Source organism: Trachurus japonicus, chromosome 22 (genome assembly GCF_045865225.1).
Source record: "Trachurus japonicus isolate A0001 chromosome 22, Traja_1.0".
In the NCBI taxonomy this organism is placed as follows: domain Eukaryota; kingdom Metazoa; phylum Chordata; class Actinopteri; order Carangiformes; family Carangidae; genus Trachurus; species Trachurus japonicus.
The window spans coordinates 19757431-19785281 of record NC_140928.1 but is presented as its reverse complement, the minus strand read 5'-3'; the positions used below and the strand labels follow the sequence as shown (position 1 = coordinate 19785281).

Genomic DNA, 27851 nt, shown 5'->3' with positions numbered 1-27851 from the left:
ATTTATTTATTTTTCCTCTCCTGTCTTTTGGCTTCCCTTGTATTTTTGTTTACACCCTGTAGCTTAAACACTTATTCACTCATCACATACAAGAATCCTCAGTTATTTATTTATTATTATTATTATTATTATTATTTTTTTTATTATTTGTACATTGTTTGTTTGTCGCCCAATCATGTTCCTGTTGGGCCACAAATACAAAATAAGAAAACATCCTAGGAGGCAGACTGTATGTCTTGCTCTTCATTCTTCATGATGCACAGTATTTCTACTGTATCAATATGTTTACATTTTCAATTGTGATGCAGATGTGTTGTGATACTCAATGTAATTATAACATTGGTTTCTGTTCGAATTGTGCCTTACCTCCTAATAAAAATATTAACCAAAAAAGGAAACATCAGAAACACTTATCTGTATGTTCAACATCACCCTGAATGTGACATCGGCATAAAACAGATAACTGAATTTACACTTACTGTAAGTTACAGGGTCAACAAAATCTGATTATTAGAAACTTAAAGGTGGATATTATGCCACTGGGTTGTGACAGATTGTGCTGAGTCACAGCACCAGGTCGGATCTATTAACATTTCCAAAATTGCACAAGTCTGATTAAACCATCATCAGATGGATGTGAAGGACACCGCAGTGTGTGATTAAATATACAGAGAAAAGAAAAGCAGCCAAACTAAAGTCTTCAATAAAAACATTGTGTTTAATCGAAGTGCGATATTGTACAGCGATGGCAGCAGAGGGGAGGCCCAAGGGAGAGAAAGAAATACATGGTGAGTTCCCACTGACGTTAACCTGAGTCGAGCTAAACAGGAACGTGACTGATGATGACGGTCACGATGGGAGAATCCCCACAGCTGTTCCCTGGGTTATCACAAAGTACATCAGAGCATAAACATCATCCTGGAGCTGAAGACGAGTAGCAAGGAGAGAGAGACTGTGAGGCAGATGGATAAAATGAGACAAATTCAAAAAAGTATAAGTTGTGGCAGCCCTGAGTAAAGATGGTTAAAAAGCACTGTTTTCAATACAGCGACTCAAGACGCTACTCCACCACTGGCTTCACACTTTTATAAAGAGGTATTGTGCCGTTGTTGTAGTAGTGTTACCACGCCTCTGTCTTCCCAATCTGCTCGTGTGGTTTGAGCTGAGTCGTGTGTAGAGAGGACGCTGTGGTTAACACCCGCCTGGAAATGCCGTGACCAAGGAGCAATTGGTGGCGGACTGATGGTAAAATGTCCAGCGTCTTTCAAAGCTTCTGTGACATTTTGGCACAGACGACGTCTCAGTGCGACCAGAAGGAAAAATGCAGGAGGGGGTTGATGAGTGGATAATATCTAGGGAGGATGGAGGAGGGGCGGGTGCCATGATGGGAGTGCAGCTGGGAGTGGTTTTCTACCCACCTGGTAGAAAACCACTCCATTGTTCCGGACTGTTTTGTTGTGCACCTCTTACGAAGAGGATGATACCAGCTCCTCCTTTATCTTCCTTCCAGACGAGACCTTTTGTGTGAGGGAGGTTGGGGTTTTCTTGGTTTTCGCCGTTCATCATCCTTGTAATGATGACGGCTGCGAAAATGGCTGCCAACTTTCTTCACTCTCTCTCAGACAAAGCCACCAGGTGAGTATCAATCTCGGACTCCGACAGAATCCTGGAACACAAACACAAGAGTTAACGGTCATATCGTTTTTGTTCTGCCAGATGTTGAGCACCACACACACACACACACACACACACACACACACACACACACACACACACACACACACACACACACACACACACACACACACACACACACACACACACACACACACACACACACACACACACACACACACACACACACACAGACATTGTGAGAACACACTCGACCATGTAAAGCCCTCTCTTTGATCTTATCCCTGGTTTTAGCTGTGGGGGATTTCCATGACAACACTTCTATTTTTCTCAATTGTGAAACATAACTCATAACATAACATTCAACATTCAGCACATAAAAGATGTCAAAAGGCAGGAGCAATAGAGCTGCATGTTTTTTTTAAGCAACAAAGACATCTTTGCTTTTTTATTCAGTGGATGAGATATACCCAGGAAGTTTGGCAAAACCCATGCCCCCCCCCATTACCCCATGATAGTCTGTGATACCCATGCAGCAGCCTGCGGCCAGTCTGCTTCCTGTGGGATAGATCATATTTGTCACTTTGTCGGTCTCCACTCACTTGAATTTTGGTTCCTGTGTAGTGATGACTCCAATTTCCAGCTCTGAGGGCTTGAAGTCAATGGACAGTACAGTTGACATACATGAGATAGCCGTCTGTTCGGGGGGGGGTGGGGGGGGGGGGGGTGAAGAGAAAACATATCAGCACATCTGAGGGCAGGTGCATTTAGAAGCTCATTGTGTCAAATTGTCTGAAAACTATGTGAGGGTATTTGTGATTGTTATTGCAGTCACTGAGCGGATAAAGGTTAAATTAAAGCCTACACATACACCAATGAGCAGCACATCTGTGTGTGTTCATACAACTGTATGTAAATATTTGATGAAATGAAATGTTATCATATTAATATCAGGATTCTTAAAGACATTTTCACTTTAACTTAATTTCATAACTACAATGTAATCCTTGAACAACAGCAACAGTTTGGTTCCCTTCGACTGGCTGGAAACCACACCGATGTAGTGAAGTAACACAGCTCTAAAACTCCCAGACATTTCCTGACATTCAAAATAAAAAAAACTCATGCCAAGTCCCCCCAACCTTCCTTGTCTGCAAAATATCAAGCTACATTCGCTGACATTCTGGAAATCCTGTAACCAGGGAAAACCATGAAATATTACAAATGATTTAACTAACATCCGAAAGTCCTAATCACTAGGGTTGTTTTAGTACAAAATCCCAACATGGCGTTATGAATATGACTGTGCTAGGGTTGAATGATGAACAGGGGAAGTTTGGCACCATTCTGTGTCTCCGTCTCCTACCTCTATAGTTTGCCCGTAGGTCCAGTCCAGCTTCTTCTTGATTTTCTTCTCCAGGAAGCTGGTGGCCTCCGTCTGTTTGACCCCAGCTGCTGTGGCCTTGAAGCCACAGTAGTAGCCGGCTGGATCACACTTGTACAGCTGTGGCCCCAACTCTTCATCCACTCCAACCACCATCATACCTGGAGGAGGGGATGTAAGGCAGAGAGATGTTGACATGAGAGCAGGAACAAAAACAGAGGCAGTTTATTAAATGTCTGGTTTTAAAAGCAGTTTGGTGAATCAACTCAATTTTTGGGGAAAACTGTGGAGTCACTGTTAGATAAAAACTAGTATGAAACATTGTGTAATAGGATGGGTGTGACAATCTGTTATCAAACATAAATGTAAAATAGAGCTGCTGATAGTGTGTATGTGTAGTGTTAACCTAAATTAATTCTATAATTTTAACCAGTTATGGGACACTAAACCTTTTCATGGTGGTAATTCTCTTCCTAAAACTGGTTTTAGTGTTGGTCTGTATGCATCGCTCAGTGAAGCCAAAATAAAGGCGTTCTCTAACTGTAGTCACGGGAGAACCCATATGAAGAGAGGAACATGATTTTGAACATTTATGTATGTACGTATGTCTTCAGTTTTGGTCAAAAATGCTATTTAAGCACAAAAAGTTTGAAATTTCTGCAAAACTGTGTGTCTTTTCGTGTTTTGAGAAGAGATGGATTATTCTGGCTCTCACAACAGCAAAACGGATACCACTAAGAAACTGGAGGGAAAAATACCCACCTCCTTATGAGGAATGGACTACAACAATGGCACCGCTAGCTGCCTACGAGAGGGTGACTTGGATCAATATATGATTACCGTACTTGGAGCCCTTTTACTGACTGGCTGTCTGTAAGTTAATGGTTGCCGTGATAATGCAGTGCTGTCAATGATTTATTGTGCTTATCTATTGAGAAGTATCAGTGTGGTGGTTTATGGTTTTGTTCATTTTGTTCGGTTGTTTTGTTTGTTTTTTGTTTTTATAACTCATTTACTAAAAACTAAGGGAGTAAATTCACGGCCTTGGTGGCTCCCTGATTGAGTGAATGGGTCTCTCTCTGTCTGTATTAGTTGTGTTAAACTTCAATAAAAATGTTCATTACAAAAAAAACCCACAAAGAACAAGTTTCTGGTAGACACAGTAAGACATGGGCGCTACTCACAGCATCCTAGTGGCCTCATCTCAGCGTTCTGTGTGTACACCTGGCAGATGTCAGCCATGCGTTTACACAGCATGTCCACAGGGATCTCGTAGCCGTACTTATACATCCAGTTAGCTGCTTCATACCGGGCCCTCTGTACCTGAGACCTGCTGTCAGCTACGGGTGAGGACGAGATCCAGTTATATAACTTTAAATTGTTGCTAAAAACACATGTTGCACACATGAGCTACAGGGTTTGATTTCGTTGAGTTGTACAACACTCTGTCCTACAACTTACTACAGAGACAACATCATATTTACCATTAGTTATTCTTTTCTAATAGATGCATTTCTAGCTCTAAATGAAAATATAAGTGGGATGCAATTCTAGCTACACATGCTAGATCTTTTTTTACAGTACAAGTTTTATGTAGTGTTGAAACATTGAGCGACTTACCAGTCATGCCGGTCATAACACAGCCAATGTTATCTGTGATTTTGAAGAGATGTGTGACTGTCATGGCGTCCAGCAGCTTGTCCTGAGAGAGACACGAGACGTAAACAAAGTAAACAGATCAGTTTACATCACTGGTACAACAACAGCTGGGGGATATGATTACATATTTTTCATAAAGTGTGTTAATAGCGTGTCCTTGTTTACTCACAGGGACTTTCCTCTGTGTGACGACCACAACGCAGTCCTTTCCTCTCACCGCCACAGAGGTCAGTCCTCCCTGGTTGATGGCTTTGAAGGCATACTCTGAAAACACACACACACACACACACACACACACACACACACACACACACACAAGGTTTCAACATAAATAACACAATACTATTTTCTTTGACTATTCCGGTGTCAGTAAGTACTTTACTCCTGAAGGATTTATCTCAGCTGTTGACACCTTATTTTGTGTTTCTTTTTGCTGTTGTGGCTACTCTTACTTCTCATTTTTGTGTCTGATGCTATGCTTTATATTTGTTATCAATATGTACTGCCTTGTTCAAAGTTTGAATAAAAAATTTAAAAAAAACAAACAAACCCTAATAAGACAGTTCATAATTAGCTACAGCTGTGCACCTCCAACACACTTTCACCACGGTCTCTTTTTCTCTCTCTTTTAAATCATGAATAAAAGCTAATTATTAGTAATGTGCACACACCTGTCTCTTTTAAGGTAAGGATGTATACAGTGGTAACATAGTGGCGTTTCACTTTCAGTTTCTTTTGACAAGATTTCGCATGCCTAAGGCTTCATGTAAACAGCTATATTTCAATTTCAATATAACATTGCTAACTTGTGGTACAATCAGCTAAATCGAGCTAGCTGGTGGATCTGTTAGCCGACAAACTGCAATAATAAAACGGGCCAGGTTAGTTTATAAACCGCATAACTGCATTTATTTATCGTTAATAATAGCTGAACTACATTTATACTGCCTGTACCATCACAGTTATCTCTGTCCCTACAGCAGTGAGCCATGAATGACTGAGCTACAACAAGGTGCTAGCTGCTGTTAGCCTGCTAGCAGCAGAGATGACAGAGCAGGTTGAGTGCGGCTCGTTTCTTTCTCCACTGACCGACTTGGTAGAGTCTTCCCTCCGGGGAGAAGATGGTGATGTGACGGTCAAAGCCCGCACTGGACCCCCGAGACATGACGGCGAGGAAAAACAACAACAGAGGGAAAACTGGAGGAGACTGAATCTGAAACTAAACTGAGAGGCAACAGAAGCAAAACATGGCACATACACCTGAGCCGGAAGTGATCTGTCCGACCGAGGGCTGCTACTTCCGGGTCAACCATGCACCAGGCAATTCAAAGTTTTTCAATTCAACTTTACAGAGGCATAGAAACATTAAAAATCAAAACAGAAAAATACATTCAAAAGGGAAAGAAAGAAATAAGCCATTAGACTGATCAAAATCATTAAAATTATATACTGAATTTAGCTAAAAGCTGGAGCAAATAATAACCCTTTCAACCCTGACTTAAATTAATTTACAGTTTGTGCAGGTAGACTGTTCCACAGATGAGGAGCATAATAACTGAATGCTGCTTCACTTTGTTTGGTTGTGGTTCTGGGGACACACAGCAGGGCCGTTGTATAGGGGAGAAAGGTGATGATAATTCTAGGGGCCCAGCGCCCAGTAGGGCCCACAAAAAACCCCAGTAGTCTAGTCTTTGTATGACTGATATATTCTGCATAAGACCCTGACTAATACTCACAGTAATGCTGCATTAGCATCAAAACAAAGCAGGCTAAATGAAAAATGATAATACATATGTAGTCTAAGAAAAAAAGTGGAAAAGTCAGGGGGTAGAGGCCCACTTTAGTATTCTTTCAGGGGGCCCAGAATTCCTAGCAACGGCCCTGACACACAGTAGACCTGCCCCCGACGATCTGAGGGGTCTGGATACTTAATATGGATATAATAAATCTAGAATATATTTTAGTCCAAGATCATTTAGTGCTATTAGACCATCAGTAAGATTTTAAAGTCTATCTGAGGACAGGTGTAATATGGTCCAGCGTAGTGTAGTTTAACACTTGACTGTGTTGTTTTGCTTATTAGCATTGATGCAACATGCTGGGTTGTTTTTAAATTTAACTTATTAATAAAAATCTAAACAAAATAAAATTTTCTGTAAGAGAAATGAAAAAGTACAGGTGCTTCCATTGAATTCAAAAGTTTTATTCACAGGTCCACCATTATATTCAAATTTGTTAAAGTAACACAAATGACTCAACAGCAAAACACTGTGCTGTGGAGTCAGTGTGTGCTCAGTGCTTTTGTGTGAGGCAAAGCCATCGTTGTGGTACTTCATAGGTCTTCCTGTCCTCTGCGTCGTCATAGGGAACGTGCCACGAGCCTCCTGAAGTCTGGACGGTGGTGTCGTAGCTGAGAATACTCTAAACACACACAAAGGTTCATTAGTACGTGTCTCTCTGTCTGCCAACAAAAAACACACCCGCTCCTCCTCCTCCTGCTGCTCTTCCTCACCTGGAATCGAACCCTCCTGCCCGGTGCAACATGTCCGTCCACCACCAGCTGGTGTCCTCTCTGCCATTTGAAGAAGAGCCGTCTGGTGGCTCCGTCCGGCAGGCAGGCCTTGTGGTCCCTCATCAGGTCCCTGCTCACAAACCGACAGTGATTCCCAGAATGCAAGGCGGCGTACAGCAGGAAGGGGTCGTCCTCTGAACTGGGAGACGCAGGAGTGAAGTAAACTGATCATAAATCATAAATCATAAATCGTGCCTCTTGAGAACAAAAGAGAAGCTGTTAACAACAACAATGTGCTGAGGGCTCCATGTGACGTCACACTCTCTGTTCTGGTTTACTCTATTAGTCAACCGCCCACGTGTGGCAGCATCTGCAGTGGTAACACAGAAAAACCCTTTTCATTTTAGTAGCAATGACTGCACAATGAACAAATTGCACTTGCATGACTGAATCAATAAATTCCAATGACGTCCTCTTATATTCGTTTTTTTCTTGTTGTTGTTCCGTCTTAGACTCCAGCGTCACCCTGCTGTGTAAATGAGTGTCATTGTTTTCCGTAAAGTGTACGTCATACTGTTCTTCATTATGGACTGGTGCTCACATGTTGTCATTGAAGAAGCAATGGGCTTTTTCCTGGATGAGCTTCATGTTGTGTCGCTCCCAGGATCTAGAGGGCTGCAGCATGTGTTTCCTCCCCAACACCAGAACAGTCTGGCCCTGACGCTCCAGCTCCGACACCACCGCCAACAACTGCAACAAATGCAACAAATGCAACAAATGCATATCTCTTTTAACTCTTTCATTATAATTGCATTAGAATAACAGACAATTCAAAAGACCAACAACCACACCTTAGGATGTAAGTAGTAGGTCTTACAGGTTTTAAGACAGGTTCATGTTTTGGTTTGCATCTGGCACTCACACACTGGCTGTTAGGATGGGTGTGTGTGTGTGTGTGTGTGTGTGTGTGTGTGTGTGTGTGTGTGTGTGTGTGTGTGTGTGTGTGTGTGTGTGTGTGTGTGTGTGTGTGTGTGTGTGTGTGTGTGAAAGCTGCAAAACATGCTGTTGCATGCCAAAAAGGAAGATAGTAAAGATAATGATTTTGAATATTATTTCTAAGTAACACAATCACAACACAACAAACAATATGCAGATTAAATCAAATGTATTGCATGTGCACACATCACAAGTCATATTTAGGATGTCTGTTGTATTTTACTGTATAGAAATCAATGGACTGTGTCAGTATCCACAAGAGTACGTGTATGTATTCAGTATTTAATATTTGAATCATCTTAGCAACACTGCATTTCTGTTCATGCCAATTAAGTCATTTCAATTCAACTGAATTTTCCTTTTAATAGTTTTCAGCCATCCATCCATCAGCTACACCACTTATCCATGTTGGGTTGCAGAGGAGGAGGTGGCTGAGGAGATCACCATGGAGCTGGAGGCTCAAGAGACAGAAAAGCTGTGGACCGTCCAGACCAGAAGAAGGAGCCCCTCCCTGCCCCTGATACTGAACTACGTATGACTGAGGCGTCCGTGGACAACCGGCCCACCAGACCACAGCGGACGGCGGTCTGGAGGAGAGCTCGCCGCTTCCTGGGGCCGAGGAAACCACAGAGGTGGAAGAACACCAGGGAACCCTCGTCCAACAATGTCATCTGAACTGACTTTCTCTCCCTCATTCACTGAAAACAACTGATTTTTCTTCTTTTTTTTTTCTTTTTTTTTAAAGCAGAAGGCCGCCCACCTTGAGCCTGGTTCTGCCAAATGATTCTCCCCCTGAAAAGAGATTTTTCCTCACCACTGTCAAGGCAAGGCAAGGCAAGGCAATTTTATTTGTATAGCCCGTTTTTACAAACAGTTTGTGTCAAAGGACTTTACATGGCATCACAACAACATCCTCTGTCCTTAGACCCTCACATCCACTGAGGAAAAACTCCATGGAAAACCCTTTTAACAGGGAAAAATTGGAGAAACCTCAGGGTGAGCAACAGAGGAGGGATCCCTCACCCAGGACGGACAGATGGGACATAGATGTTGTTACCAGGTTGCTCAGGGGGCTCACATTGCAGGAAAAGGACAGGTGTTCAACAAAGATCTTTTCAATGGCGTGACGTGACTGATGTCCATCTGACATGACAAGAATTTATTCTATTTTCTCTATTCTTTCTTGCCGTTTTCAGAAATGCACTGCTTTGCACCCTCACAGTGTCGACAACGTGACTGAAGACTTCTGTTAATGGAAAATTCAGCAGGTAATTTATCTCACATATCAAACTGTGCTGTCAATCTCTCGTTTTATTCATACATACATTTGAATAAGAGCTTCCGATGGCGCTTCTGATAGTTTGTATTTGGATGATTTTTGCATTAATTTCAATATTCAATATTAATTTCAATAATGTATTTTGTTTTCACAGATCCTAGATGTGTAGATAGGGAAATAAGTTTGTCAGTTTGGACTTGGGGTTACATCAGTTACATCTGAGGAAGTGTGAGAAAGTGAAAATGTGACAGAGACAGATAAACATTCACATACACACACACACACACACATCCTGACAGACAACAGAGGTGTGGGAGGCCAGACAAGTAGGCTGGCTAGGTGTTGTTAAAATCAGGTATTGGACATTTATCAACACACCTCCTACACACATCTGTCATTCATACACAGACACACACACAGCGCAGGGTTAGTCATTATGCAACCGGCAGAAAAGCCCCTGGGTTGGACAAACATACATGTGGGAAGAAACCACTAAAATCTAGACTGTAAAACTGTGTGTGTGTGTGTGTGTGTGTGTATGCATGCAGACAAGCTAAGCACCATTAGATATGTTGCCCCTATCAAATCTGTTTTATCTCTTTTTGATGCCACATTCTGCATGCATGTGCATCTCTGTGTATTCTCACCGTCGCCGACTGTTTGCTTTTGTCTTTGTTGATATTTGCTACATTCAGCCCGTCTACAACCACATCAAAAGCTGGCTTCCTCTTCACAAACGCTTTGAAACGTTCCAGCTCCTAGAAGAGACAGACATTAAATAAATTGAAACAATGTACAGCAAAAAAAATCAGGTCAGTGGAGGAATAGATATAAAGATATGGGTCAAGACAAGCAGATTATAATTGAGGTTACACAAGATGACATTAATGCATTTTTTGCTATTTAACCATAGAGGGTCAAAGCATTTCAAAAGAATAATAATAAGAAGAATTATAGCTGCTGCGCAGCGATGGGTCGGGTCCGGGCTACTTTTGGGCAAATTTAGGCAATTCTGAGCAACAAACAGGAGAATAGGAAGACAGGACAGTTGACCTTATAATGTTCAATTTGCATTAGTTGAGGATTGAACCCACAACCTCGGGAACCAAAGACTGTTGTCTATCGCACTGAGCTACTTGACAAGTGGCATTCAACAGTGGCTTCACAAATTGAGTAAGCCATTCACTGTCGTGTAGGCAGATTTGAAACCACAGTAAAAAGAAAAATCAGTTTTTGAGGTAAAATAATGATATGTATTTGTCAAACATCTACTATGAGTCTAAGATGTTAAGAGCTTTCGCACATGGTCCAGTCCAAGCTATTTGGATCATCATCGTCATCATCTCCCTTGCTGGGTCTCGAACTCACAATCTCTGACACCAAGAACCAGCTCTTAACTCGCTGAGCTAATTGGCTGTTAGTGAGACCTGCTGTGTAGCTTCATTTATCCACTCAGGTGAGTCAGTGCCCGGGCAGCTGTTGTCAAGGCAGATTTCAAAAAGTATCTAAACAAAAATCTGTTAATACATAAATTGCATTTAGACAGCAAAACAGCTTGAGGACATGTGACATCTTGATCTGTCATCATCATCCTTGTTGGGTCTCGAACTCACAATCTCTGACACCAAGAACCAGCTCCTAACTCGCTGAGCTAATTAGCTGGTAGTGAGACCTGCTGTGTAGCTTCATTTATCCACTCAGGTGAGCCAGTGCCCGGGCAGCTGTTGTGATGAAATGGTCAAAATGTCAATAATTCAGTCATCTAAACAAAAATCTGATAATACATAAATTGCATCTTGACAGCATGGAAATGTTGGTGATTTGTTTTTAATGATACGTGTTTTGCTTCATAAGAGAAAATATGATGTTTATAAATTCCACTCTCACATTGACTGCAGTTGTTTCCATGAGAGCAGAATTCAAAATGTTCTCAAAAATTCAGTTTTTGAATTAAAATTCTGATATTTGCTAAACTTCATCAACCATGACTCCAGAATATTCTCATTTTTTTTCAGGAAGATTGAAAATGTATTTAGCAAGAATTTTATGGTATATGTTTACAGTACTGTTTACAGTCAAACGTTTTCATGCACTGTAGGCTCAATTTTTGCTTAATCAAAAATCCGAGAAACAAGTTTTGTGGAGGACGGTCTGGAGATGCTCTGTAGCAAGTTTGGTGACAATTGAGCAAAAATTGTGGGAGGAGATACATTTTAAAAGTTTTACAGTTATTGAAAAAAACAGAGTGATGGACTTCATAATTTGTAATAAGTTTAAGTGGACAAAAGTTTCAGCAGTATTGAGGCTACATTGTGGTGAAGTTTCAACACTGTAGCATCTACCGTTGGTTTGGTAGGAATTTTTAAAGTTTTTAAATTTAAACGCTTATTGTGCCCCCCCTAGGAGGGGGGGGCACATGTCCTTGGAGTTGAGTGCATCTGGCATGGGACTGAACCTTTGTGCAAAGTTTGGTGAGTTTTCGCCCATGGGAAGTATGACTTCCTTGGAAGAAGAAGAAAGAAAGAAAGAAGAAGAAGAATTCCTAGGAATACAATAGTGTCCCGGCAGCTTAGCTGCCCGGACCCTAATGACTTTATTAAACCCCAAAGGGAAATTCATTTGTTTTTCAGCTCACCTGCTACGATCATACTCATCATAGCAGCGTGCATGTTCTTGCATATGTGAAGCTTCTCAATGTGCAACAAAGGCTTTGAAATAACAATGAGAGCAGAGACTAACACTTTTGATTCGTCTGAAGCTGGTGGGAATTTCACCGTTACTGCAGGTATTAGGTCATAAAACCGAAGAACTGGACAAATTAAGATTCTGATTTCATGGTGGTGGTTGGGGAGAAGTCAGGGGATCACCACAGTTATATAAGTATTACATAACCAAATTTGTCCTCGGTGCCGTCTGCACCAAATTTTATGGCATCCCATCCAAAAGTTATAGAGGTATTTCAGCCTGGACTAAACCTGACCAACCAACAGAGCAGTAGAGCAACGTTTCAGTATTTAATGCTGCTGATAGTGTGGGTCAAAATGAATTATCTAAGTTATGTATTTAGTTATTTACTCCCAAATTCCTCTCACACACAGTTTTCCCTCCTCTGCAGGTGTATATTCTCATAGCATATTAAATTCATCCATGATTATGGAGAAACAATCAGAGAGGTGCTGATGTCTAAATAAAATTGGATGCAACGCTACTTGACTATTTGACAAGAGGATAACTTGGATATCTGATTAAATACACAATGCTGTAAATGCACAGAAAGCCACTGCTGAACTCTCTAACAACACCATCAGGGGTTGGTTCCTTATTGTGGTTGCAGAGTGTAACTGAACTCCAGCTGTGGGCTCACTGGTCTGATGGTTGGCTGATCTTCTCGCTGCCTCTGATCACGTCTGCCAGTAATAAATGTACCTGACTTTTCCTTCTCAGCACTGAGATGGCGGCGCGCCAGCTGGCAGCGGGACCTCTCCCTGTTTGGATAAAGCTCACTATCATTTTAATGTCTGTGTGCACTGTGCACCTGGGTAATATAACCTGGATGTTTTTCCTTGGGTGTGTTTAGATTCAACTTAGATGAATATGACAGAATGTGAAGTGGGTTACTTGCAGCTGCATCTCAGATTTATTCCCACTGTTCAAGTACTTATTCCTATTGAGGGGCGGAGAAACGGTCTGATGTGGAAAGACGTGACTGATTCAGTGTCTTCCTGAAGCTTAATGTTAGCATTACCACAGACCCCCCTCTGTCTGAGCCCACCTGCGGGGGCCGCTGTGGTCAGTGTGTGACATACAGTATCGCAGCTTCATACCATGAGAGGAAAGTAGTGCTGAATCTCAGAATAGGCCGGCACAGAGGCATTGTTAGTACTTTCACTTTTAGATAGCAGCCGTATGGAAATAGGCTGCTGTGAATTCCCCTGGACTTGAAACTCGACTGTGTGCACACTATCACGCACAACCTGCACCATGAAAATAAGACTGTAAAAATGGTTTTAAAAAAATATTCCTCCTCTGGTGGAGCTGTGATCTAGATAATATTTCTCACAAGCTCTGTAGATGCTCGAATGTCTATTTTGATTGTTTATTAATTCACAAAACCATATGGAAGATGGACGAGATGCATGTTTTAGGTGGGAGGCGAAAGGAATAGAGGGAAGGGAAGGGAAGAGAAGGGAAGGGGAATAAAATTGATGTATGACATACAGATGCAAGAGTAGAGGTGAGGTGAGTGGTGCAAAAATCCAAAACAATAAAAATAGTTGGGAAAAAAAGAAGAAAGTTGAATTGGATCAGAAAAATTAAGGAAGAACGAAGAGAATGAGAGAAGGACAAGGAAGAAAAGAAAGATGGAGAGAAAGTCCAGTATAATTATCCAGGGACTTTCCAGAGCTGATATGTGAAACCAGCTCATTGTGCCGCTGTGACACACACGCACGCACACACACACACACACACACAAGCTCTCAGTACCAGTTAGTACACACTGTGTTTCTGCAAGGATTCCCAACAGCATTACCACTGACCTATAAAATAATATCTTCACAATATAGAAAACAATAATTACCTATAGGGTGTAGACTACAAAATATATGTATTATATATACATATATATATATAATATATTATTATTCAATACTTCATAAGAACATCCTGCTGAATTTATCTGACTCACTTTGATTAAATCAGTTTAGACTGAAATAAATATGACTAAAAATACAACTTTCCATGACAACCTTTTATGCAAGTGTATTAAAGTAAAATAAGGTTTTATTTGTTGAAACGTTAAAAACAGACTGATGCTTCTAACTGGTGAAACGTGTCCGATCAGCTGAACACATGATGCTGCTGTGGTCAGAAAAACATACTGCATGCTGGGAAGTTATTAATGAAAGCTGTCGGTTATTTTTACTGCAAAGGCCACACAACATACTGCAATACAGTTTTTTTTTTAACCTAGAAACTGGGTTAATACAAAGAAGTGTCACCACTGTGTCAAAGCTGAGACAAATGAGTTCTACTATTAACACACATATATATAATTATATATAATAATTATGAGTGTGTACCTATTTGCACAAGGGTCACTCAGTGAATTGTATATACAGGTCTACTCTCAACATGTATTATGCCTCCTGACAGCCTTTCCGTGACACCACTATAATCAGCAGCCTCCCTCTCTTCCTCCATCTGACCGTTTGTGCAACTGTTGCTTCATTGTTGTCTCCATTTGCCAGTATAATTAATAGCCATGAAAGGGAAATTAATAAAGTCCATTTAAGCAGCATCGCGTCTGTGTGGCTTCCTCCGTCTGCCTGCTTGACGGGAGGTAGCTGCGATCCAGATTCACATGGTGCTCCACATGCTGGAAATCCCCTCAATCTAACTAACTATTCCACCAACAAACTCCCCCTGCCTACTGAAAAACACAAAGACACATATGCAAACTCCCTCCGTCTACATAAATTAAATCTGACATATTATTAACTGCACGTTAATGATGTGGCCAAGTTTGTTTCTGGAACAATTTCAGGTGAATAACCTAGTTTTTTTTTTTAAGTTAATTGTCAGTGGCATTATAAAAAAAAGAATACAGCCAGTACATTCCAATCCAATGAAAAGCTTGTGCCCTGGCTCTGTCTCCACACAGACAGCTCACATATGCAGATATCCGAGATAAAAACTGATGACTGCATGCTTCTGGCAATAAAAGAACTTCACGGCTTAAAAACGCAGTTTCCATTTCATGTCTGAGCTCGCATGCATGTGTTTACTGTTTACTCAAACTCTAATAGTCTGTGGGTTAAAGCTGTTTATCAGGTGGCGTGACTCCTACTCTCATCAGTACAGGTACGTTAGCTCCCAGTGACTGGAAGAACAATGGCCGTACCCACCTCGAAACATGCAAAATTATGTCATTTTCATACAAGAACATTTAACTTAAAGGAATAGTTCAACATTTTTGGGAAAGTCCCTTATTTGCGTTCTTGCCGCGCGTTAGATGAGAAGATCGATACCACTCTCATATCTGTAAAGCTGAAGAGTGGAAACAGCTAGCCTGGCTTTGATCCTATGTGTTTATAACATACCTGAGAATGACTCTTAAGTCCAATTATTCATATATTATCCTGTTTGTATATGAAGAAAAAAACTACAGGCTATTATCATGTTATACTTATGTATTTAATAATGAAGCTTAGCTAACCAATATTTACCTCTGGGTTGGCTAAGATTAACGATGAAACTGTATTGAATGCTAATAAAACTGCATTAGAGGTTAATACATATTACCTAAATGACCTAAATGAACTCATCCCCTCAATGCATGCCATCTTCCTTTAATGGGTTTACCCTGATTTCAAAGTGAGACCTTTAGGAGAATATCACAGTGCCCTAGAGAAAGAGCCACACAACCCAACACATACACTTCCCCCGCTCTCTTACGCAAATAAGTGTTAACAAAAAAAAGGTGATGACTTTGTGATGCTAGCAAACATGCAGAGTGGAAACTACAACTACTCAGGGTCTAAATGTGTCTGTAAAGGCCAACAGCAGAGCTACAACTCAGAGGATGTGGAGATGACTGGCTCGTATCACCCTCTGTGGCTTGGGCTAATTACTAAATATCAAAGTCTCACCAGGCCACAGAAATGAATCAGCACAGTCTTTGAACTGGACGGACTGACGGCCGCCTCGCTGTGCCTGCACTTTAACTTCATCTCTCTTAAAATGTGTCCTTAAAGGCTGTTTCCATCTCATCCATCTGTAGAGCGACTGCAGCGGTTTGAACAAGTCATGGTCTGAGAAGATGCTTCAGGTGACCTCAGTGAACCAACAGCGCCATCTGGCACACGTTTGAGAAACTACTGTACCACGCTGAGAATAGATCAGCTCCCGAAATGGTGTTTTTTTTGTTTGTTTGTTTTTTAACATCATTTTAGAAATTAAAGTTTCATTGTGTACTTAACCGTTTTTTAAATAGCTGACAAACACAAATAGATTCAAACTGAACACAGTTTAAAGATCTGAAACTGCTGAACGAAGTACAGCATAATGCATTTTTATCTTAGTTTTCTTTTTTTTTTAAGTATTTAAGTTTTAGTAATTATTTAATGTCCAGTAGTAATCTAAACGTTAATATAACGGTAGATCATGTGGTGAAAATCAATGAATAAAACTCAATGTCATAAAAAATGTTGTTATGATGCTGTTAATGCTCTATATTTTGCTCTATATCTTCTTATATTTCTATATTCACTTTAAGTCTCTATTAAAAACTCATCTCTTTTCCTTGGCATTTTAGTTTAGTTGTATATGTCTTCACTTTTGTTTTATTCTTTTATTGCTTATTTTTACTGTACATTACCTGTATCCCATTTAGCTTTGTTGTTACTAGTTTTACTTGTGTGTTTTATTGTACAGCACTTTGGACAACTTGGGTTGTATTTTTAAATGTGGTATAGAATTAGAAATAAATAAAATATGTTTTTCAAAACTACATGCAATGGCACTGAATCAATATCCTGCTTACCATCTCAAATCCAGGGATTAAATTATTTAACCTATTTAAATGTTCCAAATGACTTTAGATTTGAATCATTAGAGACGTATATATGTGTGTGTGTGTGTGTGTGTGTGTGTGTGTGTGTGTGTGTGTGTGTGTGTGTGTATACCTCTGGATTGGTCTTGTTAAAAACATCTTGTCCCTGAATGATGTCCGTCATCACTCTGTCTTTCAGCTGCTGGTACTCCTCAGCAGTCAGCTTGATAGACTCTAACTCTGATCCACAACAACTGCACAGACCTCTGAACATACACAAACACACAAACACATATGGTTAGATATCGCAGACACACTATCAACCTATTCACAAAATCTAATAATACAACATAAACTGCAAATAAGGCGTTGAAGTAGGAAGTGGGGTGGTTACTTTGGGGTGGCACTGGTCCAACCTCCTGTCCATTTTTCTTCTGGGAGACTGGAGAGAGAGAGGAAAAGAAAGACAGAGAAAACAAAGGGGATTGAATGAAGTTTTGTTTCTCATCTGTTTCAAAGGGAGAGAAGAGAAAATGTATTATATTAGCCACACAATGTTAGTATGAGCCCCACACAGTGGACTGTAGCATCTAAAATGTATTGAGGGATCATATCTGAGCAACAGCGTTCACTCCGATGTCAAGATCATTTTCTTTAAAGCAGCACCTTTAAATTATTACTGATTAGATAGATCAAATAATTTCTTGTCAATAGTGAGCAATTTATGTTTTTAAGACAAATTCTGCTAAATTCTACCAAATGATACGTTATTATGATGATGATCCACCATCCAGCCACCTCGTCCTACCTCTCAAACCAGGTCTTGATGCTGCTGGCGAGGCCGAGCTGTGGGTAGATCTGGTTGTTCCTCATGTACAGCAGGATCCTCAGCAGCTTCTCCTGGTGTTCAGCCTCAGACACGCCTTCTGCCTCTAACCCGTCCCCCTCCGTCGTCCTCCTCCCTCCCTTAAACAGAGCGTCCCAGGTCTCCGGGTGTGGACTCAGCCCCTTTTCAATCAGTTCATCATAAAGAGTCCAGGCGGTGGTCAGGTCACCGTGCAACACCGCTGCTGCAATGACATCTCCATAGTTGCGTGACGATGGGGTAAAGACCTGTTGGGACGACAGAGGAATCAGCTGATGACATACTAAGTGTTAGTTTAATTTTTTTATTTAACCAGGAATAATCCCATTGAGATTCAGAATCTCTTTTGCAAGGGGCTCCTGGCCAAGAGAGCAGCACAGTAGGTCCACATAAAGTAGACATTTAGACAACATCAACAAAAACAAACATAAAGACAGCTAAAACAGTTTGGCAAATCACATCATTACAGTATAATCACCAGCTGCGTTCGGTGAGAGAACATGTGCATGCAGTGGTCAAATAGTCCTTGATCCTAGCTTTAAAATCTTCCATACTTGGGAGATAATCCAATTTAAGATGACTCTGTAATTTATACCAGGACGAGGGTGCCAATGCTTTGAAGGCACTTTCCCCAAAGACAGTTAGTGTGAGTTTGAGATGTTTCCTGAACAATCTTCTGGCTCCTCACCTTCTTAGCCTCCTGCAGCAGGCTGGCGGCCTCCCTCCACCTCGCCGTGCGGCTGAAGGACTTGATGAAGAGGGTGGAGGCTCCTGTTTCTAGAGAGGGGAAACTCCCCTGCATGATGTCGTAGACATCAAACACCTCGGCATCATGGCCACCACTCACACATAGTGTGAGGTAACGCAGCAACAGCTCATAGGACAGTGTCCCAGTTTCCATAGCTACGAAAGTCAGCAGCGACCTGTGGTAAAAGAATTAAAGAACAGACGTATTAATAAATTCACTGACCTTCATAGTGAACTTCAGTCGCATCACACAAAACCTTATGTAGCGACTATAGAGGCCTAATTCTCTGGATATCCAGACAGTGTTTTCAGAGATCACACACACAAACACACTCCACACTCTCACTTTGCGATGGCCAGCTCTGCTCCAGAGGTGAAAAGTGCAGACATCATCTTGATGTCAAAGCGCTCTGGATTTCCCAGAGACTCCTTCAGCTTCCTCCACTCAGAAACAGAAAGTGGTTGGTTAGGAGGCTCCAACTTTCCTATTAAAAGAAATTACCAAATAATTATTTTCTCGCACTCTCACTAATTCATTTAGACATTTAGACATCTTAAAGTGTGACAATTTAACTCACACAAATCTGATTTTTGCAGATATTGTTGTATTTTGTGTCTGAGAGAGAAAGTCCATACTTTCCCAAATGTTAAAGATGCCTGATAAAGTAAATCATTCTGGTCTGTCCTACCTGCTCTTCTTGTTGCCCTTCGTTCAGGCTCCTCCTCAGCCTCCTCTTCGTCCTCCAAAGCCAGACCTGCTTTCCTCCTCAGCATCTCTGCCGTCCGCTTTGCCGTTCCAGCAGAAAATACAGACTTCTGCCTCAGAGTGGAGCTTTTACCTCCACTGTCCCCTGCGTCTTCCCAATGTCTGATGGTCTTATATTTTACTCCACCATGTCCATCGTCTCTCTGTCCACTGGTCTTTCTGACTGTCTGTCTGCCGGCCAGGTTTGGGTTTGTGTCTCTGGTGCACAGAAAGCGTGCTGTTGGAGGCAGCTGTGGTGTCTTGCACAGAGAGGTATTTATGGTGGGGAAAGCTGAGCGTCCCTGGTGTAAGAAAGGCTTCAGGGGTTTCAAGCATATTCTGACGTTAAATATCAAGCTGGAGCCCATGATAGCAAGTTTAACCTCTGGGCTTTGATTGACTTTATTCAGACTCAACTACAAGTGGCGCTACGTGTCATGCAGAAACTGGTGATGAACCTGTTTCCCAGACCAGCTCACTACAATACTGACACATGCTGTGGAGTGAATGAACCGAGATCAACCAAGAGTTAACTTTGCTGTGTCTATAAACCGGAAGACAATCATCACTGTCACTGCCTCTGTCTACACTTACAACCATTTAATGTTGACTCACACTGAAAAACCAACCGGCTTCGTCTTCTCCACAGTAGGTTACTTCATGGATAAACACAAGTGCAGGCATGACTTTCGTCGCACACCTTGACGTCATCGACGTTTGACAGCTCCTGTGACCTGTTTGGTTTTCAAAATAAAGGAGCAAAACGGATCACTTGAATGAAATCTGCTTTAAAATTAGGAAATGTGTGAATGATATTTTTGATTAATTTACAGTGAACATTTCAAATGAATTGATAGCAACTGATATTTCCTATCATGGCATTACTTTGCGGCTTGAATGTTTCTGTTATCGGTGTTAGGCCTTTTATTTTGAATTTCAACCGGAAGTCGTATCGTTGCTCAGTCACTCAACGTAAACGTACGTTAGCTACTTCAGTACACCACTCAGTTATACACAGTTTCCTACTTTTGGGTTAGAAACGATTTACCAATGAAACATTAGACTGACCTGGGAGCAGATATGGCTAAAGAGCAACAACCTCACTGGTCTGACATTCTTAAAAGGAGGCTGGCAAACTCCAGAAAAGGTAAAGAAGACAGTAAACTTTGGCTGGTTAGCATTAGCCTGCTACTTTATTTTGAATTGAAAGTGTCGAGTAAAAAAGTCCCTTGGCTAAATCATCACAAACATTTTACCAACCAGAAACATTTAATTGAACCGGTATCGATTCTCACGCTGTTGTTGGTGTTGTTTCCATGTTTCTGCCTGCGTATAGACCAGAGGAGCGAAGAGGAAACGAAGGCAGAAGAAACGGAGTTGTTCACCAAGTATTACACAGAGTGGAGAGGAGGGAAGGACAAGGACGAGTCCTACAGGAGCATCCCACGCTTCTATTATAGGGTATTATTTGAATACATACAGGCATTTATAAACATTAAATTCAATCTGTTGTCATTCCTTTGATTTGGACTGAGTTATTGTACCATAGCAGAGACGTACCCTATGAATCCAGATAAAAGGGTTTCTTTCCATTTATGTATATACGACACCAGAACCAACCATAAAAAGAGATGCTTTTTAGCAGTAATATTACATAATATAAACATACAGGTGTTTGACTATTGAGATGTGCATTTTAATGATGATGATGATGAAAATGTTCCTCAGTTACCAGCAGAGGATGAAGTTTTACTTCAGAAGCTGCGAGAAGAATCCAGAGCTGTTTTCCTCCAGAGGAAGAGCAGAGAGCTGCTGGATAATGAGGAACTGCAGGTAGAAAACACACACACACACACACACACACACACACACACACACACACACACACACACACGTCTTATATGTACATTGATGTGCGCTGTCCCAGTCAAATAAACAAATAAAGTAAAGTAAAGTACACACACACATACCAACAGCATTGCATTTACTAAGCTGTCTTGTAATCGCTCTGTTTGCCTTTGTGTAGAATCTGTGGTTCCTGCTCGACAAACACCAGGTGCCTCCAGTAAGTGGAGAGGAGGCCATGATCAGTTATGAAGCCTACCTGCAGGTGGGGGAGAAGGCTGGGCCCAAGTGCAAGTGAGTAACAGGAAGTAGAGGTTTACTGGCAGGAGCACAGCATACAGTAACAGTGTTTGCACAACCCTGTTTTCTGTAATAGACCATGTATGTGTTGTTTTTGTTTTGGATCAAAAGTCTTTTCTGAAGGATCCAAGTGTCATTTTGACATTATATCCACCTGGGCATTTGGCTGACGGGAGAAAAACACACAACACCATAATTGTATTAAAATGTGAATACACAACTACCTCTGGGGGTTCTCAGAGACACATTTGGTCACATTATAAAACCCCATGCGAATAAAAAATTAACACAGGAACCAGGAAAAGGGCGCATGTTAAGAAGAGGTTAATCTATCAATGTTTAGCCAATGTCAGCGTTGCAGGGTTTTAAATTAAAGGAAGTAATATTTTCACCTTGGCAAGGGAAAAAGAAATCTGACTTGCTGTGTAAGATAAATGGCAAGAGGCAGAACAGGGAAGTGTTCAGGGAAGATATAAACAGGGGGAATCTGGCTTTCAGAACAAGGAAACCAACATAATAATTAGTAACAGCCTTGACCTCCTTCTCTCCTTTCCTTCAGAAAATTCTTCACAGCCAGAGTGTACGCCAAGCTGCTCCACAGCGACCCGTACGGCAGAATCTCCATCATGCAGTTCTTCAACTATGTCATGAGGAAAGGTCTGGATCTTCATGTGACCTATCATGGGCCTTGTCTCTTTTCACTGCAAAGATCAGTGATTATTTAGTATTTAACATGATGAATAGGTTTTAAGACCCATTTATTCAGCTGCCAGTTGCTCATGTCTGTTCTCTCTCTGCATCCAGTGTGGCTACATCAGACCCGGATCGGCCTGAGTCTGTACGACGTAGCAGGACAGGGCTACCTCAGAGAGTCGGTATGCGTCTCTAATCTCTATCAGTGCACATAAATTACAGTTTAAATGCTGAACAGAGTCCTTGGCATGAATTGACGCTGCTTCTTCTCTGTAGGATCTGGAGAACTACATCCTGGAGCTTATCCCCACTCTGCCTCAGCTGGACGGCCTGGAGAAGTCCTTCTACTCTTTCTACGTCTGCACTGCTGTTCGCAAGTTCTTCTTCTTCCTCGACCCCCTCCGGACCGGTGAGCCAGAGGAGTTAAATAAAGCAATAATGTGTGCTGAAGCAAATACTTTTTTCTTTCATCCTAATTCCATACAACATGTATGTACCAGGATGAAGGATGTACAGGGCATGCAGCAAAACACTGGTGATGATGAGGACTATGATATTTTAGTGTGCTCAGATGGATGCCACGTTTCCTGAAGGTGTGTGTCTTCTGCTTGTTTGTTTGTTTTCCCCAGGAAAGATTAAAATCCAGGATATCTTGGCTTGCAGTTTCCTGGACGACTTGTTGGAGGTAGAATATTTTCTGTCGCCATCTTTTTTCACAACCTAAAAGTAATGGTATATCCACTTTGACTGCAGTAGTCTACTTAACTGAAGATTTTAGATGTATTAGTGTCTTGTTCACCTTGAAATGCTACAGTATGGCATGGTTCAACCCTTATCAGGAGATATTCCCAAACTGTCGCTCCACCTCTAACGCTCTTCTTCTTCTTCTCTCTCCCTCTGTGTTCCTAGTTGAGAGATGAGGAGTTATCTAAGGAGAGTCAGGAGTCCAACTGGTTCTCTGCCCCATCTGCTTTGCGGGTCTATGGTGAGAAAACATGTGGATTGATTGATTTTCCAGTTTTGTTTTGTTTTTTGTTTTTTGTTTTTGTTTTTCTTAAAAAAAAAAAAAAAACAGGCGAACAGACAAAAGGAAAGCAATGAAAGGTCAGAGAATGAAAAGATGGAATGAACAAATGAAGAGAAAGTACAGATGAGAAAAATTTACAAGGTGACAGAAAGAAGAGGAAAGGGGAAGCAAAGAAAAAAGAACAGGAAAGAAAAGAAAAGGTCACAGAACGAGAGCAAAGAAAAGAAGATGGGAAGGGGAGATGAAAGAAGAAATGAAGGGGAAGCACAGATCCGAACAAGTAAATAAAAGATGAAAGGGAAAAAGTTAAAGAACAGATGAAGGAAACAAAAAGGTGAAAAGACAAAAGGAAAGATAAGAGGAAAGGTGAAAGGAAAGAACAGATAAGAAGAAAGAAAAGGAAAAGAAACCATGAAGAGAAGGAGGGCGATTTTCCAGTTTTGTGGGTCATGGTAAAATTCCATACAATACTTAAAAGTTATTTAGTGTCAAAACACTTAAAGCAGATAACAGCGGCACGGCCGTTTCGGCTAATGCTGTGTTCAAGGCAGGCTTTTGAAACCGTAAGTTACAGCTTCAAGTCACAACTACGACTTGGTAGCGTTCCAGGTAACCCGTAGCTCGTGTTTTTACCGTCCTGTTGTCTGTGAAAGTTCCCTATAACGGCCACTCGTAACTTCCGACCCGTGAACTCGTACCAGATCGAACTGGTATGACTTCACAGGAAGGAAAAACACAAAGTACGAGTTTCCTTGAACGCACCATGAGTTAGCAGCCCCCGCCCTTGTCAGGCATCAATTGGTCCTCGTGCTACGTCACCACATTCACGCGCATCCCTTGGCTGCACACACAGCCCTTCATGCCGTTCTCTCCCCTCATTGGATAACACTTGTATCCCACAAGGAAAATTTTCTCCTCGGGTTACAGCAGAGCAGAGTGACGGAGAGACTCGTGTTTAGGCTGAAATACTTCATGTAAGTGATTGCTGACGGAAAATAGGACTATTTAGGACTTATATTAACAAAAACATTCCACTGATATCTGCTTTAACATATAGTTAACTGTGTTAAATAAATTTTAGGCTGATCATGGCCCAAGGAGCAGAAGATTAAATATTGGTGTGAGTGAGTTTATATCCAAGTATGATTTAATCAAATCTGGAAGATAAAGATGTTTTGCTATGTAACCAAAGTCTCACCACTGCTTCTTTTGAGTGTTTGTGCCTAATATGAAGTTATGAAGTCAAGACGTGACCTATACATCATAGAGAGGGACAACCTGAAAACAATATGTGCGCCTGTCTTGTCGTTCATCTCCTTGCTGGCCTCTCTCTCTCTAAAGGCCAGTACCTGAACCTGGATAAGGACCACAACGGCATGTTGAGCAAAGAGGAGCTGTCCCGCTACGGCACGGCCACGCTCACCTCCGTCTTCCTGGACAGAGTCTTTCAGGAGTACCTCACCTACGATGGAGAAATGGTAGAGTCCGCAGTATCAGCAGCAGTATTAGCAGATTTAGTAAAACGTAATGATGGATGACCTCTCATTCATCCAGGGTTTTGTTTTTGTTTCATACCTGTGTGTAAGTTAATGTTTAATTGAAACAAACTTTTAAAGTTAATGTTGGGCTGAATGAGGGCAGCTTGTTCTGTCTCGTTTAATGATGCATAATGTTGAGAATTAAAAGGAACTGGTCTGGTTCTCTTTTCTGTGCAGATGGCAGGGATAGTTTTGCCAGACGTCTGTGTGCTGGGTCCAAAATCCACTGCATATAAATGTGTCTCTGCGTTTTCCCTTTCTCTTCTCAGGATTATAAAACCTATCTGGACTTTGTTTTGGCCTTGGAGAACAGGAAGGAGCCAGCAGCGTTACAGTACATATTTAAACTTCTGGATATGGAGAATCAAGGATTCCTCAACGTCTTCTCTCTCAACTACTTCTTCAGGGTACCAGCTGCAAACACCTCACACAAACACACGAGTGCACACCTGTATATTCAAACAGAACATGTTTGCTCTGCTACGGGTCCAGTCATCCATGTTGCAAGAAGTACAACAACACACACACACATTTGCAATAACTGTGTCACCTCTCTCTGTATGGTCCTGCAGGCCATTCAGGAGCAGATGAAGCTGCACGGTCAGGAGCCCGTCTCCTTCCAGGACGTCAAGGTACATTATACTTTCTTTTTTTTTTAATCCAATTTTATTTCTCTTGGTGGTTTTTATTATGTTGTTGTCAGGAAATTGTATTTTTTATTTTTTTTTCTGTTGTGCAGCACCTTGTAACTCGTTTTTGAAAGGTGCTATATAAATAAAGTTATTATTATTATACAGACACAATGTGAATGTTACAGATTATTTTCAAGCTTTACTGTTCACAGGTTACATGATTGAGAAAAATGAGTGAACGTTGTGATGTGTGTCTCCTTCCTCAGGACGAGATCTTTGACATGGTTAAGCCCAAAGACCCCTTTAAAATCACGCTTCAGGACCTGGTGAACAGTTGTCAAGGTGATACCGTCACCAGCATCCTGATTGACCTCAACGGCTTCTGGACCTACGAGAACAGAGAAGTGCTGGTCGCCAACGACAGCGACAGCAGCAACACGGCTGACCTAGACGACACCTGAGGATGATTATGAGTTTTTCACAGACTTCATTCCCAGCGGTAACAAACATTATGTCCTGTTGAAGCGTCAGCAGTGAGTTGAACCTTCACCTGCTGCTGACTCAGGTCCTCCATTCAAAACGTTGGCACCAAATAACTAAACTGTCAAAACCTTGAAATGAATGGAAGGAGGGAGGCAGGTTGGTTTGTGTAAATATTGTTCCATTTTCCTGTAAAGATCCAATACACATGTTTTTGTCATTTGACTCTAAAAAAATGTTTCCTTTTTATTATTTCTGATTATGCCCGGTCACTTTCCTTTGTACTGGCTGAATTAAAGCGCTCTTTTAGTAACACTGAAGTCCATTCAGTGGAACGAATGACTGTAATGTGAGAGGGGAAACCCGTATTGAAGAACCAACAGAGAATTATTATTTGATACCATAGTTCCCCTCAGTTGTACAAAGTCTTACGGTGGAAGCTCATTGTTTTTATTTCCCACCTTGGCTGCAACTTGACTCTTTTTGTTCACGGCTCTTCAGCGTTGGCTGCAGCAGGTCTGACAGTGCACAACCTGCTCAGCACCAAACAGCAGACAGGTGGGTAATGAACCAAGCAAAGCGGAGCACGAAGCAGCCATGTTTCTGTCAGGAGTTGTTAAAGGGATAGTAGCATTTTTTTAAAAGTGGGGTTGTATGATCTACAAATAGCCCTTAAGTACTTTAATTGCAGTAGAAGACTCTCTGCACTCCTCCCGTTAGCAACGCCAGCCCATAGCCCTGCCCAGAGATTTACAACATAGTGTTGTGAACAGACCCAAAAGACGGCCTATTTTCACAGCCTAAAAGAGGTTTTACCTGAAAAAAAAAAAACACAGTTCCATTGTTCGCTATAATATAATTTTTTCCAGCCTTTCAAAGTGCAGTGCTACTATCCCTTTAAAGATCAGGAACAGGTTAATTGACTGACTGTTGAACTTAGTACATGTTAATAGGCAGCTGGTTGCAAAGAAGTTTACCATTAATAAGTCAGTTGTTTGTTCAGAGCTTGTTCTTACTTCTTCCAAGTGAAAAACAACAACTTATTGCAGCAGTTTAACATTTGGCTCTTGGCAGAAAATGTTGCTCCAAGCAGATGCAGGTAAAAGATATGAAGATATTGGTAACTGTATAAAATAGAAATACAAACTGTTGTTTGTGAATGTTTAAGAGTAAGTAAAGATTCTTCTGGATTTCACTTGTTTTTTTTGTTGATAATTCAGTTGCAGGTTAAAATGCACAATAACAAAGAATATTACTATAGTAGTAGTAGTAATTCAATACAATGGGGTCAATTAGAGTGACAGTATAATAGTTTCAGTTTAGTTTATTGTCCCCTGGGGGGAATTAGTTGTGCAGCAGTGTAAAAGAAAAACATACAGATAAGACAGCGGTAAACAGCTATAATTGTAATGGTCCTTACTATCCTTGAACCACATTTCACAGTCTTAATCAGTGAACGGAAATTATTTACTGTTGCATCATTTTTACCCCCTTTAAAGAGGAGTGTCTCAAGATTTTATTTTTACTATTAGCAGTGAAGAAACAATGTTGGAACACTTTGATTTTATTCAATAAAAGAAAATGTATGGCTTGATTAAAATATGAGCTGCATATATGCAGCAACATTGCGAGGCTGGGAGATTCAAAGGTTATTTACAGATGTAAACAAACAAGGAATGAGAGATTGTTAGATAAGACGGATGGTATATAACAACAGAATGGAGTAATGATGAAAAATATATTTTATGAGACATAAAAAACATTTTGTATGTTTAAAAGGATTTATTAACACAGAAAATATAAATATGTATTTACAGATTTAATAAGAGTTTCAGTTTAAATCATTTTTGCATGTTGACCATATTTGAACATAAAAAGCATGAATAATATTCACTGTTATCCAGGTGCTACTGACATACTGAGCATTGTACAGTCAGATGTATTGATATCTCCGTTACACTG

General features: G+C 41.0%; 3 protein-coding genes across 3 annotated transcripts; 1 reads left to right on the top strand and 2 right to left on the bottom strand.

Moving 5' to 3' along the window:
* Positions 1-699: 699 nt before the first annotated feature.
* psma6a (proteasome 20S subunit alpha 6a) lies at positions 700-5951 on the bottom strand. The gene is made up of 7 exons (XM_085768356.1): positions 5768-5951; positions 4848-4942; positions 4640-4721; positions 4204-4359; positions 3002-3180; positions 2238-2332; positions 700-1666 (listed from the first exon to the last, which is right to left on the bottom strand). Exons 1-7 carry the CDS (start codon positions 5841-5843, stop codon positions 1609-1611), a joined length of 741 nt encoding a protein of 246 aa, XP_085624482.1. The 5' UTR covers positions 5844-5951; the 3' UTR covers positions 700-1608.
* A 911-nt stretch (positions 5952-6862) lies between these two features.
* On the bottom strand, positions 6863-20077 carry prorp (protein only RNase P catalytic subunit). The gene is made up of 10 exons (XM_085768354.1): positions 19319-20077; positions 18976-19114; positions 18571-18805; positions 17826-18130; positions 17412-17459; positions 17151-17283; positions 10113-10223; positions 7792-7940; positions 7191-7389; positions 6863-7099 (listed from the first exon to the last, which is right to left on the bottom strand). The coding sequence occupies exons 1-10, from the start codon at positions 19740-19742 to the stop codon at positions 6971-6973; spliced, it is 1872 nt and encodes a 623-aa protein (XP_085624480.1). The 5' UTR covers positions 19743-20077; the 3' UTR covers positions 6863-6970.
* Positions 20078-20339: 262 nt separating this feature from the next.
* On the top strand, positions 20340-26287 carry ppp2r3c (protein phosphatase 2, regulatory subunit B'', gamma). The gene is made up of 13 exons (XM_085768355.1): positions 20340-20521; positions 20711-20835; positions 21103-21207; positions 21401-21513; positions 22079-22176; positions 22324-22394; positions 22489-22621; positions 22842-22897; positions 23122-23197; positions 24581-24717; positions 25047-25184; positions 25350-25409; positions 25676-26287. Exons 1-13 carry the CDS (start codon positions 20455-20457, stop codon positions 25868-25870), a joined length of 1374 nt encoding a protein of 457 aa, XP_085624481.1. The 5' UTR covers positions 20340-20454; the 3' UTR covers positions 25871-26287.
* The last annotated feature ends 1564 nt before the right edge of the window (positions 26288-27851 follow it).

Excerpts from the sequence above, each read along its gene's own strand:
- ppp2r3c (XM_085768355.1), top strand. The coding sequence starts at position 20,455 with ATGGCTAAAGAGCAACAACCTCACTGGTCTGACATTCTTAAAAGGAGG. Across the intron at positions 22,177-22,323 it reads CAACTATGTCATGAGGAAAG|TGTGGCTACATCAGACCCGG; the intron begins GTCTGGATCTTC and ends CTCTGCATCCAG. Across the intron at positions 22,898-23,121 it reads TCCTGGACGACTTGTTGGAG|TTGAGAGATGAGGAGTTATC; the intron begins GTAGAATATTTT and ends CTGTGTTCCTAG.
- psma6a (XM_085768356.1), bottom strand. The coding sequence starts at position 5,843 with ATGTCTCGGGGGTCCAGTGCGGGCTTTGACCGTCACATCACCATCTTC. Across the intron at positions 4,943-5,767 it reads GGGAAGACTCTACCAAGTCG|AGTATGCCTTCAAAGCCATC; the intron begins GTCAGTGGAGAA and ends GTGTGTTTTCAG. Across the intron at positions 3,181-4,203 it reads GATGAGGCCACTAGGATGCT|GTATGATGGTGGTTGGAGTG; the intron begins GTGAGTAGCGCC and ends CCCCTCCTCCAG.
- prorp (XM_085768354.1), bottom strand. The coding sequence starts at position 19,742 with ATGGGCTCCAGCTTGATATTTAACGTCAGAATATGCTTGAAACCCCTG. Across the intron at positions 18,131-18,570 it reads TGCTGCAGGAGGCTAAGAAG|GTCTTTACCCCATCGTCACG; the intron begins GTGAGGAGCCAG and ends TCGTCCCAACAG. Across the intron at positions 7,100-7,190 it reads GCAGGAGGGTTCGATTCCAG|AGTATTCTCAGCTACGACAC; the intron begins GTGAGGAAGAGC and ends GTGTGTGTTTAG.